The 18,831-nt window shown below is 39.8% G+C and overlaps 1 protein-coding gene across 6 annotated transcripts in view; it reads right to left on the reverse strand.

Moving 5' to 3' along the window:
* Positions 1–18,831, reverse strand: part of LOC109044806 (death-associated inhibitor of apoptosis 1) — a 183,767-nt gene that overhangs the window by 3,206 nt on the left and 161,730 nt on the right. For 3 of the 6 annotated variants that reach the window (XM_019062738.2, XM_019062737.2, XM_019062741.2), the window contains 5 exons: positions 6,684–7,056; positions 4,764–4,913; positions 2,058–2,294; positions 1,328–1,515; positions 477–568 (listed from right to left, as the gene is read on the reverse strand). In XM_019062738.2, the coding sequence (XP_018918283.1) occupies positions 477–568; positions 1,328–1,515; positions 2,058–2,294; positions 4,764–4,913; positions 6,684–7,056 (1,040 nt within the window). Of the gene's footprint in view, positions 1–476; positions 569–1,327; positions 1,516–2,057; positions 2,295–4,763; positions 4,914–6,683; positions 7,057–8,499; positions 9,555–9,595; positions 9,745–18,831 lie in introns of those variants that run through there. The other 3 variants (XM_019062740.2, XM_019062739.2, XM_019062742.2) reach the window with 3 other exon arrangements.

Raw genomic sequence — 18,831 nt, forward strand, 5'->3', positions numbered from 1 at the left:
AATTGTTGACTGAGAACGATTAAATGATTAGGTAAGGAAGCGAGAGAGTAGAATTTTGAGTACAAGATGGACATTGGAAACATTCTGAAATATTTTACAGGTTAAATTTTGCTCTCAGTAAAGAAAGGGAAACACTCCAAAAAAGATATTAGCTTCTACCGAAAAAGTAATTTCAAACTGGAGACACATTTATTGCCGCGCAATTGGTACAGATAACTCCAAGCGCCTTTTAGGGCTGAGGAAACATGCTGAGGGTAAAGCACTGATAGTCTAAATAAAATCCTTAATGGTGATATGTGTATTGCCAACACTGATGCTGTCATTATTTCACAGAAGAAAATGTACTTCAAGATTGGTTGGATTAATGGATACTGTGGCTAGTTGCATGTGACCAACTAAAACTGCTGCTCAACACCCTCATTAATTAATATTAGACTTCACAAAAATAGTTGTAAAAATCAGTGCGCAAGACCCACCTTGATTCAGAGGACTGAGATGATTCCGAGACATCTCTTGAGCTTGCTGGACTGAGAATATCACTATGAGATGCTATTACATTTTTCACATCCTGAAACAGAACAAACGAAAACCGCAATTATCAAAGGGCGTTCATTCCAAACAAAAGAAACAACAGGTTCGAAGACAATAGACTGATTTAGTAACTGACTCATTCGATATTATATCAAACTATCAATCGTTCAGTGGTTCGAACCAAAACAAATCATATGACCTTTTAGGCTTGCTCATCACACAAGTTGTACCCAAATGTTTGATTGAGATTGAGTTTCCCATCCCTTCAACGAAATTATGAGCTTCTTAATTTTAATCTCTTATTTTGTTTGTGTCCTGATTCGAAAGCATTTTCCCCTCTGATGAAAAGACTTCCTTCCTAGGAGAAAATAGAACTTTTCTTGAATCTGCATGTTAAAAGTACTTGACATATTTAAATATGTACATGTTAGAAGTTTATTTCATACATTTTGCACTATAAAAGTTGGGTTATATTATCAAAGAAATGGTTTTTTTTCATTTTACAACTATACCAATAATAATAAAGGGGCTGACTCAATAAATGCCGAATGGTAAAACTAAAGTTGCAAGGGAAGGATTGGACCTACGTTTTGGTTGTCAAGCCGAATCTGCCTATTTAAATCCACATTCAGAAAATTAACAAGAAATATCAGAACAAAAGCCGGCATCGACAATAGATTTTCCAAAAAACTATTGGAAGAGCAACCATGTACCGTGACCATTCTTAAAAACTGATTCTCTGTATGTAGTTGCTTTAAAATAGTATAAATATTAAAGAACAAAATTAGATTTTTACCTCTGAGGAGATGACAGGTTGCTGCTTCTCTTTCCCGCAGACTTCATCTATGAATTCTTTTCCTTTGATTAATCGTACATAATTACACCTGGAGGACCACCTGGCGTGTTCAACCCAGGGGTCATCACCGTCTTCCCAATCTTTTAATCCTAAACCACAGTGAAAGCACATAACTTGATCACCTCGACCTGTAAGCATATTTAAAATAAATGAAAAATTAGTTCAGATCATAAACAAAGAAGAGAAAAAGTACAAATTTTTCACCATTCATAAGACAACAAACCGATGAAAATACAGACTTAGCATTCATGCCTGTACAAATTTTTGTAAGTATTTGGGCTCAGCTGTATGGACTAAGCTCCTACAATGAGAATATATAATTTGACCATCTATTAAAAAATTAAGTATTCGAACCTATGGAGCAAAGAGAGTGCAGAATAGGGATGTGGCTGACAATAGATTAGAGATAAGCATTTACTACTTCTGTTCCTCCAATGTTAGCGCTTTTCACACATAACTATGAAAATTAGGATGCTCAAAATGTTGGTTAATCATGAATAATTTGCCAATGGAGCCACCTAGTACTTCAATTTTTCCTTCTGGGGCGCAATTCTCAAAATCATTATCATCAAGAGAAGAGGGAGGAAAGCATGAAGTATAGCTTATTTTTGCGAACGACTTCATGGTGAGAAGACCCAAATAAATTTGGAGAATTTCTTCGAAAACTTACCTAAATAGAACAAACCAGCTTCTGTTAACACATTCGGTTTTAATTTCAAAGAAATTGGCCAGTGACGATATGATTTCATCCTAGCTTCATATGTAGCGTAGTTGGGGAAGTCAGGCTGTTTGTTCATTTGTACACTTAATTTTTCTAAACAAGGAACATCGTTGGAAGTTGATGATGAATTCGTGCTATTTGCTTGTTGTCTGATTTCGATTCCATAGTTCCCGCACGTGTCATAACCTGGAAAAAGAAAAATAAAAATGATATTTAAAACGAGGGCAAAAAAGTTGCAAATAAAAACAAAAACTAGCGTATTAGCAATTTTTCAAAATGATCTGTTTGACAGCGAATTTTTGATTCAGTGAAGCTGAACTATAAATAAACGTCTTTAAAACAAAGCTTATAGCTTATTCTTCGCAACTGAGGTAAAACAATAATATCCAGTGAAATGTTTTTCCCACTAAATTATAAATTTAATGACACAAATTATAGCAAAAAATCCAAAGCCACAGCAGACAGCATGATAGATTAATGCGTGCACTTGAGAAATTTTAGGGTGTAAGATGAAAGCAACCAGTGAATAACAGTATGAACTTCATTGATCATAGAAAAAAAGAGGAAACATGAAGAATTAAAAATAACAAACAGTATGGGAGCCACATCAGTAATTTCTTTCAATCTTTTAGATGGAAGAGGGAAGTAAAAAAGGGGGTACAATAGATTAACAATGTAAAAAATTTCAGAGAAAATTCTGATTGATTGTTTTTTCACTTTCTTCAGGGCATTGCCTATTAAAGGGCAAATATATTCTCCTGTTGAGGAGAAAAAAGTTAAAGGCTTTTCAGTTCTGTAACATTAAAGAACAACGCAAAATCACTATTGGTTGATGCTCCATGAAGTTGAATAAAAGCTTTCAACTTCTCAAAAGCATTTCAACCCCTGATATTAAAAGATGCTGGAAAGATCAATGATCTAAAAGCATTTTTGATGGATTAATATTTCATTTGACCACTGAAAGACTTCCCAGATCCAGCTCTGGAATTCAAAAAAATTGTAGTGAGATGCCACAATTATTCAATGGGATTACAATAAATGATGAAGCATGGAGGCAGCACAAAGATTCTTTGCTTGACGTAATGGGAAGCATTTGAGTTCATAAGAAAACACAAGTATTTAAAAATGAAAAGTAAAAAAATTGTATAACTTAGAATGCTGCAATTTTGGTAGATCAAAAATATAATAACATTATTATCAGGTGCTGATAAGTCGAAAAAAGCAAAAGAATTCAAGTGCTGCGCTTCCTGTATTTACAAATGACTAACAAAAAAGATAAGATGCAGAACACCATGCATTCAAACAGAAAACTATAAAATGAGGGTGCAAAAAACGACTTTTTTGGAAGTTCAGCATCTGCCGACATAATCAGATCAACAGCTATGATTTGGTATTCTGCTTCTGGTTCAATGAAACGCTAAGAGAATTCCTAGGTGCTAAATGATTAACACCAGTTACTCCACCTCATGGGCCTTCTAGATTCACTCCCAAGGTCGCGCTCAGAACAGTTCTGCACAGGATGAATATCCATCAACGGGACAGGGCTTAAGAGGGAAGTTGTCTTCAGAGTTTTTGAAAGTTACGCATTCAAAGATAGTTTTCACTAGATCAGCCTAAAGATGAGTTAAAATTTCAGATTGTATTGATTACTATTTTGAACTTGACGATTCCCCTTGTCATATTCTTTCCCGAGTGGAATGCTTCAAGTTGTAATTAACGAAATGAAGCGATAACTTCAAGCAAAGATTTCTCTGGCACAAGAGAGGAATTAAACATGCTGGGATTCAAAACTCATCATTCTTGATTCTCATTCTTTGCAGGTCTAATTAATCTCGATGTGGTCGGATTGGCACAGGGACAGCTCAGTATGGTGAAAGTTTTGGTAATCCCGGCAAACAATGAGGTACGTTTTCTCGATTGTCTTTTCCCACAATTCTTGCAATGGATGAAACTACGAACTGGACAGGGCGGGAGCCATATCACTAGCTTGCTGAATTCGGAGCACCAAACTGACAAAATATTTCCAACAGAAAATTTTCCCTTCTTCAAGTTACTTCCTATATTTTCCCAGGGCAACTTTTTCATCTAGGTTAGCGGTTGGGTTCCACAGTGTAGCTGAGACTGCAGACATTTTTGAGCCCAAAAAAGACGATTTTGCAAGTCAGGATCCTTCCCCAGAGTTGGTAGACTGAGACGAGCGCTTTCCAACAGTTTTTGGTCAACTGAAATAAACCGGAAATTGGCCAGACGCTGCAATGGTAGGAGTGGACTTCGTATCATGGAACAATTGCTAACTGTTGAATGCAAGGCTTTAACCCATCTTTCAAAACTTGAAGAGGCTTCTTCTTGGCTTCGTGAGTCCTATGTGCACCACAAGATCTTTCAGAGGAGATCTGGTTCAGAGAGCTGAGCTGATGTCACTTCGGTAGTTTTGTAGCAGAGAAACTAGAGTTTAAAGCTGACTGTTAATGAATTGTACAGGGCTGGTAAAATGGCAAGTCTTTTGGTAGAGGAACGAAACATTAATCCACAAAAATCTTTTTCCAAATCTAACTATACAATGAAAGTTGCTCAGAACTATTTGTTCATTTCTTGGATATCTTCTAAACATCTACAGCAAGATACAAATCTATTTTCCGTAGCTAAGCTGTTTACCACTTGTCCACGAACTGAAGTAAGAACGATATTCTTGATATTGTAGAGACTTCCACAATTTTTTCCAGAACATGGGGTCATCAACGATTGGAACCACGGTTGAAAATGATGCTACAGGGGCACACAAATCTAGGTAATGGCAAGCAATACCTAGAAACCATAGCTTGTGTACATTAATATGTCAGGCATTCAACAACATACAAAACGTTTAGACATAACAAAACTACACAGGAATTACTCTAGGTGCAAGGATGCATGGCTGATTGATTATGGTCATTATAAAAAAAAAAAAATTCATTTTTCTCTCAAAATAATGTGATGTTGATTAAATTAGAAAGAACATATTTATCGAAAAGGTACTTTTCTATTTTTTCATGTGAAAATACTATGCATGGGCAAGTAATCGTGATGGTTTGGATATTAGGCACAGGCGTTTCTTTAATTTCAAAACAACAATGAAAAAGGAATGGTGCAGGGCAGTTAGTTTTTCAAATAATGCTATGGTAACCTGTTTCTACAAACAGGTTAAAGTAATCGTAAGTAATCACCAGAAAATGACCTTGATAAACTTGTTTACTCTGAGCTGCCTTCAAAATAGAACACACAAAAAAAACCTTGCTTAGATCAGTAGAAGTAGCTAATTAATAATGCCATTGAAGGTTGATTCAGTGAATTGTCATTGCTTATGATTCATTCTTCATCACTTTTGAAAAAAATCTTAGAGTATATTTGATTAGATTGATAAGAAAATTTCAAGTTTTTCTAGATTTTCATGGTTGAATGATCAAAATTTCGAGTTTTACTAGATTTTAATGGTTAGATGATCATAATGAGGCCTCTCTCCCTACTGAGATAAAGGGGCAAAATGATTATTTTTCTAAGACTCAAGACAAAAACAATTTAGGAATCAAATTTAACAATTACAAAAATTGATATTGGAAAATTTGACAGTTTAAAAACAGTTTTCTCATGAGGATGAAGGCCTAAATGCTTACTTTGATCATCCTCCAGTTTAAAACATAGAAATTTTTTTTTTAGTTTTTAATTTTTACGTCAGAATGTTTTGCTTCATCATTATAATAATAATGAAAGTATAGGGCAATAATGCTGATGAAAAATTTTCTCTATTATACAGAACTAATAGATATTTGAGATACAAGCAGTGACACATGATTAATAATTGCTTGTGTTTACTGAAGTTGTTCTAGCAGGGATGATTATAAAATCCCATGAATGACTTAGAGGCATTTAACAAAGAGTGGTAGATCTGAAGATCTCAAATTTTTGGACTTGTGATGTGAACAAACTGCAAAGGGATTAGCTCCCGTGACGGAGGAAAAATGGTTTGACAATGCAATGGAAAAAGGGTGGCTAAAAAGGCTGCTAATCAATTAATGATATGAGATATGCCTTGAGTAAAAAATTTAGTAATACATGATATTAACTAATTTTCCAAATTCAAGGTGTTCTGTTACAATACTGTAAGTAGTTTGACAAAAATGTATTTCATCATATAATGGCATTTTGATGCAACAATTGATTAAGAATAGATGGATCATTTTTAAAGGAGGAGCATAATCTGAGTCATCTGAATACATATATCTAACTTAACATGAAATTTATTGATGATTTGAGAGGGAGGGGAGATGTTAACAGTAAAATTATTAGTTTTGCTGTTCAATAGGCATTGGGATTTTTAATTTGTGAGCACAGTGATATTTTCAGGCAGGAGAAAAGTGAAATACATTACAATTTTTTTCTTTAAAAAAAGAGGGTATAAAAATTAGAAAACCACACACAGAGGGAGAAAGCTCAACATTTACAAGAACTATAAGTGTAAGGAGATAAGATTTTCAGGCTAGCGTTACAGTGCAAATCAGGGTAGAACCAAGCGAGAAGTCATGAAAAGATTGATCTTACCAGCTTCAGTGGTCGCTGGGGTTTCATTTGATGGATCCAGCGGAACATTTCCACAAGGTAGTTTCTTGACAAATTTACAATTGGGAGACCACATTCGATGATCAAACATGGGGTCATCGCCTCGCACCCAGCAACCTACTTCTACTCCACAAAACGCACACCGTACAGTGTCATTGTTTTGATTCAGATAGTAGAATCCTGCAGAGGCCAGCTGACTGGGATCCATGAATGACACAGGCCAGTTTTCAAACGAACGAAGCCTGTCTGCTTCACGGCAAAAGTTCACATGACCAACACTCCAATTTGGCCTCTCATCCATCGGTTTGGCCGATCTGAGGGGTATGCTCACGGTATGCTTTGGTGATGGAGACATCTGAAACAACAAAATACCACAATGTTACTCTTAATATAATATTAAAGACTGAATATGCAACATCAGAATGGATAAACTTACGTGAATTTTGGATTGGAATGCATAATCTTCTAAATTTTAAGAAAATTTCCTAACTTTTGAGGCAACACAGAAATGATGTTTTGATGAGGTTTTGCAATTTTGTCTCAAGTCAAGCTGAAATCGTGTGATTGGTCGCATAAAAATATGGAGTTGCCGTAAATTTACTTAGGGTCATTCAATTCTTTTCTTCAATTTACGCCATTGAAATTGCACTGTCCTTCCACCAGAAGAGCTCACGGAGGAAAACTCAACAGAGTATCTCCTCCGATAAAAAATACACTAAAAAGAGATCCTCAGAGGAGGGGTCAAGCCAATTAAGTACTCAAAATGTATATGCCACACTGCAATGCCTTCCTCATCACAATACTAAGTAATTTGCATGAGTCTATAACTGCAGTTATTTTAGCTTCTCTCTCTTTTCTTTTTCCAGACTAAATTTTAGAAGAGATAAGTAATACTTTAAAAGGCAGATCTAATTGTAACTTTTGAAAAAGGTCAGTTGTTTCCTAAGGCGTACATTTTAGAAAAGAACAATTTAAAATTACAGAAAATAGCTAATTCTATAATAAGGAACTTTTAACCATGATACAGTTGCCACATTGTTGTATTTGTCGACATTCATGAAAATGCAGATCAGTGATCAAGAAGTTATGAGGATGACATTGATAGTTGGAGGTTTACAACAGGGCAAACAGCTGTTTAAAGGTAAGCTCTGCATGTAATGTTTTCATGATGATAGTTCACATTGGGTGTGGTTTTTCAGTCTATTACCTAACCTGCTTACGACCATGAAAATTGAAAAAAGGAAATTCTAAAATCCATTCCAGTAACTTACAATTAAGCAGATTTACTACGGGAGGACATTCACTTGCTGGAAAGCTCTCCATAATCAAGATAGTGCAAGGTAGGAATTGTGGGAGATCAGAGACACCATTCCAACATACAGACTTTCAATTCAAGGAATTAAATACAAGTACAGAAACTGAGCTACGTACTACTGATTTCATTTTGGAAAGTAAGATGGAAACAGGGTGGAGAAGGTATAGTTCCAGAAACTGAGGTTTCAGCTGAGCAACCTCAGGGGTTAGCCGTACCCAGTACCCAGCCCAAATGAACATCGTAAACCGTAATTACCACAAGGGAGAAAGCAGTGATTTGGAGCATTTTGACGAGTAATCAATTAATTAAATGAAATTCATCTCATCATATGTGTAAAAGAGCTCCTAGACTGACTTTAACCTTCAGATAAAGGCCTCCGACTTCGATTCAATTCCCCTACGAATTATGTATTAGGGCCTAAGCAAATCTCAGAAACTCTAGCGCATTGAAGGGGGAGACTTCCTACTGATTGCGGAATCTTACCATTGCGTGTGTAAATGCCAAGATGCTAAAATTATGCAATGAGCGAGAGGTGACAGCTAAGAACTAAAGATCTTGCCACATTAGTTGGTTCAGTTTAAGATACAGAATGCACTCATGGCACTTAGTGATCTGCCATAAACTAAGAGGATAAAAAATATGTAGGGGAGTAATCCTTCAGTGGGTAATCCTTCGGTAAGCCACGGTACAGACACTAACAGAGAAAAAAGCACACATTGGACACTTTGAACGGAGAGGAGGTATTGACCATTGAGCACTGGACTTTTTTCACATTTGTTCACCAAATATTCATGAGGGGACAGCACGAAAACGGATAACCGAAAAAAGCACTAATGATGGATTCACTGAGAGGAACAACCATATGTGCAGGTGAGCAGAGGGGATGAATTATTGAAAACACAAAAAATCGACGCCATTTTGCAAGATATATGAAATGCCACGGAGAAATAGAACACGCGATTCTTCAGAAAGAAGCAAAACACATTGAATTGAGTTAAGGGCGCGGAAATGGTATGCCTCCACGTTTCAATTGAGCATATTGATGGGTGGGTTGGGTCCACCAAATTAATGAATATGAAACTGGGCACTAGATACTTTGCTAAATTCTTCAATGAACAAAACTTCCGAAATATGTGTTGCCGAAAAGACACCGATCAGGATAAAGAAAGAGAGTGCACGCTTCCGAAAACTCGCGGGGAGGTACGCATCCAGCCGTGAATGGATACCCAGAAATGGCGAACGGGCTATGGCTGTGCATTGCAGGAAGATTAACAACTCTGGTCATTTACGACATAGCGGATCGACGCCACACACAGGAGATATATCCAGAAGAACATGTACAGCAGGAATAATCCGGTAGAAAACTTGCAGGATAACTTGAAATAATCCACAGGAGAGCAAGATCACTGAAAACGCCACCACACAGAACGAATCGATGAAATCCACGATGGGGAGGCAGACATTATGCCACCATTCATAGAATGAAACGACCTCGATTCCGTCAGATTCACAGTTTTAGAAGGGAAATAATGTGGTAAAACGCACGAAATATACTCCAAAAGTCGACGCTGAAACTTACCTTGATGGTTTATTGATGATACTTTTGAAAGGGATAAAAAAAAATTGAAAAACCCTAAAATCCGTAGAATTAAAATAGCGCTCGCACAACACACCACATCGCCGAGACAGAACTGCGCGGTGGAGGGGCAGACTTCCGCTGAGGCGGCACGATAGAAGGGGATAGGAGTGGGAGACGGAGAATGAAGAAGAGGGGAGCGCCAGCGCTACGCTGCTACGCTGGCAACCGTAGTCGACGTACAATGATGTTAATTCATATACTGAACAGTGTTGCCGCTTCTATCGACTGATTCATTGAACAAAGGACAAGCCTGAATGATTTCAGTCGGAACTGAATTCAGAATCTGTTACGACTGGCTCTCGTATTCAACGATACGTCGATTCCAGCACTTCAAAAGCGTACTAAGTGTGAGATTATCGAGAATTTCGAGTCGAAATTGGAAAATCCACCGGGTGCGTGGGTTGGCAACAACGAGTAGAAAGTTATGTCGGCGTTGCCTAGTCTAGCAACCTCATTTTTTTGACCTCAGGAATGCAGTCCGCAGTCGTGCAGCACGATCAACCAGCATGATCAGTCTCTGCCTACGGTCTACAGTTCATGAGCTAACAACAAAGAGACCTCAGACTTTGAAACGAACCCAGTGGAGAGAGATTCGTAGACGCTACCTTCAGTACGTTTTTTTCGACCACGTTTTGATTGTGATGAGAATATAATTCTCTCGTCAAATTCTTCCCCTGCCTCAGATATTGGAATTCCGTATGGGAAAAATAGAGAGATAGATAGATAAATATATATTTTATCCAGAAAAAAATACTACAAAAAATATATTTTTTACCATCGCCACACTGACAATGAGCTCAGCTTGTGTAAAAAATAGTAAAACACAGGTTAATACAAGAAATTACTACTTTTGAAATATACGTACAATAAAAAAAAATTGAAAAGTAAAAATAGTAGAAAAAAGAAGGAAAATAGAAAAGTAGAATAGTAAAAACTCACTATTCTTCTACTAAGCGAAGGAATCCTCGACCCTGATGGTGATTGGGGAATTTTTTTTTTTTCAGAATACATTTAAGTACGAGGAAAAGTAAAATTATTCGTGGCCCAGCCTCCTGTGATTTGTATCACTACTAGCCTGATGAAAATTATCGAGGAAGTTTGAAGAAGGGTAAGATGGCAAAAAAAATTGTAGGCACAATTTGGCTTGATTATGAGAAGAGGATTGAACAATTGGACTGCATTTTTGTAAGAGAATAAATAGTTTGGGTTCTTGTCATGTCCAAGCGAAGCGGAGTTAAGTACTATTTCAGCCTTTCTTCCCATCATAAAATTAATTTAAGTAACACGACTTTCTGTTTAAAATTCGTTTCGTCATTTTCCATTACCCTCTTTGGAATTGGAATCGGCCGAGAATATCCCGTATAATTTCCTCCAGGCTCCTCAGTTAACACAGAAAAAACATTATGAACAAAATTACGCGATATAAACTGACTAAGATGCTTTCAGAAAGACGAACTCGACATTTGAATAAAACACTGAGCGTAAACAATGGAAGATCATTCGAAGTTCGGTTCGAACCCAACATGCAACTATTTGAACTCCGCTGTGAGCCGGGTTGCATACGCTCTATTTTGCGGGCGAAATCTGAGATCTGCTCACGGTCCTCGCGATGGGGTACAAGCGCAATAAGCGTGACGTCTACTTCGGTCGACTATTTGGACGCTCATGTCGCACAGATTTGTAACGCGATTGTAACAAAATGAGATGCTCTCTGAAAAATGAACTCCACCTTTGAACATTGCATTTGTGAGCTAAAAAAATGACAAAATGTACACATTTGGGTTTTTGACACAACATGCCGTTATGTTTACTCCACGATGAGCTAGGTTGCATACCCTCGAGGGAAACACGAATCATACCCGTACCCCACTTGCGAGGGGCGTACATTGCGAGCGCCGGCCGCACAGAGGATCGAGATAATTAGAGAGGCGGAACATGATTTTTTTTTCTAAAAATGCAAATTTTGATGTTTATTCAGTCACATTTTACATTTTAAGGGGCGCTTCTACAAAAAAACTTCACGAGGGAACCAATGGAACCACTTTTAAAATCTTAAAATTTTGAGTAAGCGGAGTTATAAGCGTTGAAAGGTTCCAAATTTTGTCCGACCTCTCCCACTGACTCGATCCACTGTGCGCCGTAAGTCGCGAGCGCGGGCAGATCTCAGATTTCGCCCGCAAAACGTAGCCTAGGCAACCCAGCCCACCCTGGAGTTAAAATAGTTGCATGTTGGGTTCGAACCTAACTTCGTATATTATTCCATTGTTCCTCGTGTTGTTCTGGGTTGAAAGACAGGGCCGGATCAAGGGGGTGGCCCCACGGGCCACGGCCCACGGCGGCAAATCTATAGGAGGCGGCAAATTTTGCGATTTTTTTAAATGTAGGTATAAAAAAATTCGAATTTAGATCAAAAATTACAAACGAGAGAAGGCGACAAAATCTCTCATTTCCTGGGGGTATAGTAATTTCTAATTTTGTCGTCTTTAAGTGATACAAGAGAAAGCACCTTTAATTAGTCGAGTTAAGAGAGAAACCAAACACGCAATTTGGCCTGGAACGGCGCGACTTAGAGAGAAATGATGACGAGGACTTGAGATGAAAAGGAGAAGCCCTCGGCGCGGCGATCGGCATGTAACACATATTGGCGCCCACAAGACTGCACGAATACTTCACGCATTGCATCAAACACAGTGCGGTCATTGCGGTCAGCGCGAAACGCATAGCGCCTACAAGACTGCGTGAATACTTCACGCATTGCGTCCAACATAGTGCGTCCAGCAGCGGTCGGCGTGAAACTCACAGCGCCTACACGACTGTCGGAATACCTCATGCATTGCGCCAAACACGGTGTGGTCTGCGCGGCGCGGCGGCGGAAGTTAAAATCATTAATCCACATTTATGTTTGTTCTTTCACAATTTTTTAGTTCATTTCTTATGAAACGAAGGCCTTGTCCACACGGAGATAGGTTTACGAAACTTAACTTTCGCACAAATTTCCGTGAACTTTTGCTACTATCGTTGACAGGGCTTTCCCGAAAAATGTGTTCAACACGAGTAAACGTGTCTTATGCACCCCTCCTCCGCTGGCACGTTCATATGATGGTTTTTATTGATGTTTCAAAACGAATGAGAAGGGGGCGGCAAAATACAGGCGGCCCATGGTAAAGTAGGTAAATTCGGCCCTGTTGAAAGAGCGTTCCGATATCGATGATGTTTAAGAAACGGCTGAGATTTCATCAAAATGCTAGGTATGAATATTCTTATTTCATTTACCTGAATTGAACCGCAACCTGATGAAGTACACGAGGAGTAGAACAAATGCAAACATGCAATTCGGATGTAAACCCCCTGGGAAATTTTGTTTGTGGTGCAGCTTATTGCATTTAATTTTCCTTAGTTAGAGAGGGTAGGCAATATGCGCTCTCCAGAGTTTGAATAATGGTATCAGAATCTTTGGTCTTGTTTAAACGTGTAACCAGTGCTTTTACCCTCCCTACTGCGAGAAGTTACCACATGAGAATTCACGATAGAGATTTTACACGCATTTTTGACCCTTTAGTCTATGTCACCCCAAGTCTATGTCGATATTATTCAGCGGATTGCATAGACGGCAACATGAATTTTTGCCTTGATGCTGTTATCGTTACGAATATTGTTTGCGGTTATGCTCTTTTCATCCAAACATTTTTAACGGCGTAATTTTGGAATTGTTTTTGGAGTCAACAGTTAAGGTGTAATAGACCGTGGGCCAGCAAGGGGTAACCCTCCCCCCCCCCCCCCCCCCGTGGGAATTTTGAAGATGGTGATTTTCTTGAAGCTCTCAACTAGTAGAATAAGATTTTCCTTGTCTACGCGAATTTTATCGTGGTGGGGGGGAGTGGGCCCCCCCTAAACCCCCCAAAATTGCTCAGAATTCCGACTTTTCTGCGAATTTTCCCACTTTTACCCGAAAAGGCTTGATTTTAGGGCAAAACTTCACATAACCATTCTGAAAGCTCGTGAAATTCTGGTCTAGAAAAGTCTTAAGTGACTTTGACCAGGACCCGCGGTCCCCCAAAATGGGGGGGCTTAAAATGTCAAAATATCTCAATTTTCCGCGAAAATGACCGTTTCGCCGCGATTTCTCGCCAATAACGCGAAGAAGGTTGGTATTATCGTAAAATCGTTTACCCCTATAATAACAGAGCATTAATTTTTCATTCTAAGGGCGGCCTAACCCCTCGTGGGGGGGAGGGGGGCCCCCCAGCAGTACCCATCCTATAAAAACCGTCAAGATTGGCCGCTTCCTTGAAGTAGCGTTATGCGCAAAAATGGGCGGCAAAATGAAAACAAGTAGCGTTTGTTCTGAGAGAACATCAATGTGGATTCTTGTGGGGGGTGACAGGGGGGAGGGAGGTACATACTCCTCCCTCCCCCTCCCCCTCCCCCCAAAAAATAATCACGAAAAACGTTAATTAAACGCGAAAATTCCACTTTATAAGACGACTTCAGGGCTTGTCATTGACACGCTTACACTAACATAATTTAACGAGGGGGGGAGGGGAGAGGGGAGAGGGGTTTACCCTCCCCCCTCCCCCTCCCCCAAATAAATAATCACGAAAAAATTTAATTAAACGCGAAAATTCCATACTCTAAAAGGCGACTTTCAGGGCGTGTCATTGTCACGCTCACACTAATATAATTTGAAGAAGGGAGGGGGGGGGGGTTGTTAGACATCTTAGCCTCCCCAGCCAACATTAAAAAAGGGTGGGGAGGGGTAATTTATAAACGTTACTTACTTAATAATAGGAGGGACGGGGAAACCTAGCTGCAGTAGGAGAATTTTAAGATTTGAAGGGATACGTAATTAAATCAGGGAACGTAGAGATACTATTTTATTTTTTGGAAATGACTGAAACTGAGGGGAGTTTATTCATAATTGACGGAAATGTACATACTTAAGCTTATGTCAACATTTTTGAAACGTTTGGAGAATAGGCTTAAAGTGTATTGGATCGTTTGCCAAAGTATTCGATCATTCATTTGGTCACAGACAGATACTGCAGTGAACTCTGATTGACGAATAGTTATCAAGATAGTTCGACTCGGAAAAAAGCAAAATTATTTGAATGTTTGCTTCTTAATGGTTTGATTTTTATTGAGTTTGCAAGATGAAGTCAACTTTCACACCGTCAGCGGAGGTAAACTAGCTAGACCCATCTCCATCCCTCAAATATAATTTTCCCAGTGAGTATATTGGGTGTATTTCTTTCGGTTCCATTCAGTTAAGAATAGATCGATAGGTTGGATCTTGTTTTTACACTTGCCTAAATTAATTTTCAAACTACGGGGTATTTTGGTTGGGGGTCCATTCGTAAAAAAGTATCCCTTAATCCCCCCCATAATCTCTTAATGTTTTTGATGAATTTTTCACTGCAGTTTCTGTCTGTGACCAAATGAATGATTGAATACTTTGGCAAACGATCCAATACACTTTAAGCCTATTCTCCAAACGTTTCAAAAATGTTGACATAAGCTTAAGTATGTACATTTCCGTCAATTATGAATAAACTCCCCTCAGTTTCAGTCATTTCCAAAAAATAAAATAGTATCTCTACGTTCCCTGATTTAATTACGTATCCCTTCAAATCTTAAAATTCTCCTACTGCAGCTAGGTTTCCCCGTCCCTCCTATTATTAAGTAAGTAACGTTTATAAATTACCCCTCCCCCACCCTTTTTTAATGTTGGCTGGGGAGGCTAAGATGTCTAACAACCCCCCCCCCCTCCCTTCTTCAAATTATATTAGTGTGAGCGTGACAATGACACGCCCTGAAAGTCGCCTTTTAGAGTATGGAATTTTCGCGTTTAATTAAATTTTTTCGTGATTATTTATTTGGGGGAGGGGGAGGGGGGAGGGTAAACCCCTCTCCCCTCTCCCCTCCCCCCCTCGTTAAATTATGTTAGTGTAAGCGTGTCAATGACAAGCCCTGAAGTCGTCTTATAAAGTGGAATTTTCGCGTTTAATTAACGTTTTTCGTGATTATTTTTTGGGGGGAGGGGGAGGGGGAGGGAGGAGTATGTACCTCCCTCCCCCCTGTCACCCCCCACAAGAATCCACATTGATGTTCTCTCAGAACAAACGCTACTTGTTTTCATTTTGCCGCCCATTTTTGCGCATAACGCTACTTCAAGGAAGCGGCCAATCTTGACGGTTTTTATAGGATGGGTACTGCTGGGGGGCCCCCCTCCCCCCCACGAGGGGTTAGGCCGCCCTTAGAATGAAAAATTAATGCTCTGTTATTATAGGGGTAAACGATTTTACGATAATACCAACCTTCTTCGCGTTATTGGCGAGAAATCGCGGCGAAACGGTCATTTTCGCGGAAAATTGAGATATTTTGACATTTTAAGCCCCCCCATTTTGGGGGACCGCGGGTCCTGGTCAAAGTCACTTAAGACTTTTCTAGACCAGAATTTCACGAGCTTTCAGAATGGTTATGTGAAGTTTTGCCCTAAAATCAAGCCTTTTCGGGTAAAAGTGGGAAAATTCGCAGAAAAGTCGGAATTCTGAGCAATTTTGGGGGGTTTAGGGGGGGCCCACTCCCCCCCACCACGATAAAATTCGCGTAGACAAGGAAAATCTTATTCTACTAGTTGAGAGCTTCAAGAAAATCACCATCTTCAAAATTCCCACGGGGGGGGGAGGGTTACCCCTTGCTGGCCCACGGTCTATAAGGAGGCATATTATGACATTGTCGATGAGGACCTTCAATTTTAACTTCATGTGTTATACACATTGAAAAAAGTCTCGAGAATCCAAAGTCCAGACTTTTCGAACATTTGACAAGAAAAAACACTCCAATTTAATCGGATTTTTGCTTGAATTGAGAGCCAAGCCTCTAAATTTAAGCAGATCTTTTTTTTTTGATACAGGCAAAAATCCGTGAAATCGAGAGTATTTTTTCTTCATACAGTTACTTACGAGCATCCTGGCTTTCTTTGTCATTGAATTTCATGGCAAATGCGTTTCGCCGCCCCCCCCCCCCCCCCCATATGGAGCTTCTTCAGTGCCGACATTAAAACTTACACCAAATCACTAAAAACACTAGAAAATCCACCTATGGTCCTCACGAAATCGGCATAATTCAAAAGTTTATATTTTCGGGTATTTTTTCTGGTCAAATTCTTGAAGACGCCGGAGTCTGGATCCACGACACTCTTTCGGGTGCATCTTTACCATGTTTCACGTGAAATTTTACAACACTGAAAAAAAAAAAACTCCGGCCGTGGAAGCCGTGCTTACGGGCTATATAGACCTACCGTCCGGGTTCCGGGCTCAGAGGCTGAAAGTTCCGGGCGTAACACCCGGGGGAATTGAAGCTACGGCTCCAGCACCCGGAACTTTCGGTCTCTGAGCCCGGAACGGCCGGTATGTCTACATAGCCCGTAACTTTTTTTTCAGTGCACGGAAACAAGTCTTACCCTGTATGGCGGTCCATAGCTCGGGGCTTATTAAAACGTGGAAACGCTCGGATAGTCGGAGCTTAATTTTCTTTGAGCCCGGATCAAACCGATCGCGAGGGGCCCGAAGATCCTGAGGGGGGGGGGGGGGGGCTGCGGCGGGATCCAGGTGGTGGCGTCCATCTGTTGCTCGTCGGCGCCAGGTGCCAAAATGATCTTCGGGGACTCCGGGTTGTTATCAAAGATTTGATTCAGCACGAGACCTCTAAAAATGCCTCCTTTCTTCCCGGACCAACTGCACGTGCTGCGTCTTCTACGCTTACGCTACGCTCGTCGTAAACTCCGCGCCACCCTTCCGAGCTCCCCCGTCGCCACCCTTCCCTTCCTCCCCGGCGACCTTACGCGCCGATCCGACCACACTCCCTACATCCCCGTTGCCGTTTCGCTCCCGAAAAGCCGGATCCTTGTATCGATCGGATTTGTGTCATGGCGACGGCAGTGGGTCAGTCCAGAGCTCCCATTGCGAGTCCGTCAAAAGTTCCGGGATTCGGAACTTTTTTGTTCCAATTCTTCCCTCTCCATGACCGTCAGAAGTTCCGGAATGCTTCTTAGATTTTTTCAAAAGTCCCAAGAAAGTTCCGGAAAATGCAAAAAACCTCGAACACTTCGGGAATTTCAGAAGTTCCGCGAAACATTTAGGAAAATCTTAAAAGTTCCGAAATTCGGTACTAGTTCCAGGAGATGGGAGCACTGGGTCGGTCGGATAAGGCCAACGAAAGCATTGAGTAAAATAACATTTTTTAGTAGACAGGAATATTCCCATTGAAGGCTTCCATAGGGTACGTTAGAGAAATGAAAGTCTGAAATGTTCCGCTCCCCGGGCGGCAATCGATGCCACTTCGTAAAAAAAACTTGTTTGCTAAAATTTGAGCCGATTTCAGTCATTTAAAATGGTGCCAAAGGTCAATTTAGTGATGAAATTCTGATATTCAGGTTTAGACCCCGATTCCGTACAAGAAACTCGATTTTACTCTGAAATTTTGCGTTTACGAGAAAAATACCAAAGAACTCAAGTTGTAGAGAATGAAATTTTACCATAGGATGACGTCTTTGTAAACGATAAACATCGAGTTTTTTGTAAAAATTCGGGGTTTAAACCTAGATATTAGAATTCCATCACAAAATTGGCTTTTGGCACCATTTTAAAATGGTAGAAATTGGCCCGAAATTTTGGCAAACGTGTTTATTAACCAAGTGGCACCGATTGCTGCCGGGGGAGCGTAATGTTTCAGACTTTCATTTTTTTTACACACCCTAGGCTTACCTCGGGCGCCAAAAAGGAAAAGTTGATTACATTTTGCGGTAAGGAACCACTACCTCTGGCTCTCCACGAAGACACAAATCTGCATAGGGAAACCAATGGCATGTATGTTGTTTCTAAAAGGGGCGAGAAATAGTGGTTCCTTATTGCTGAATGTAATCCAATTGATGTCACTCCCATGTTAGCTTGACTAGAAGCGGAAATTTTCAGACACCGCAAACAAGATACGTGGTTGAGGACTTACGCCAGTGGCGTGGCGTGCTTTGCGATAAATCGATTGATCGGCCATTTAAACCTATGGAAAAGTATCGATAAACAGGGTGTTCGCAGCGAACACTTTAATAATCGATTCTCTACCATAGGTTTAAATGGCATAACAATCGAAAAATCGCAATTCACGCCACGCTACTGCGA

This window comes from Bemisia tabaci, chromosome 5, assembly GCF_918797505.1.
Source record: "Bemisia tabaci chromosome 5, PGI_BMITA_v3".
Taxonomy (NCBI): domain Eukaryota; kingdom Metazoa; phylum Arthropoda; class Insecta; order Hemiptera; family Aleyrodidae; genus Bemisia; species Bemisia tabaci.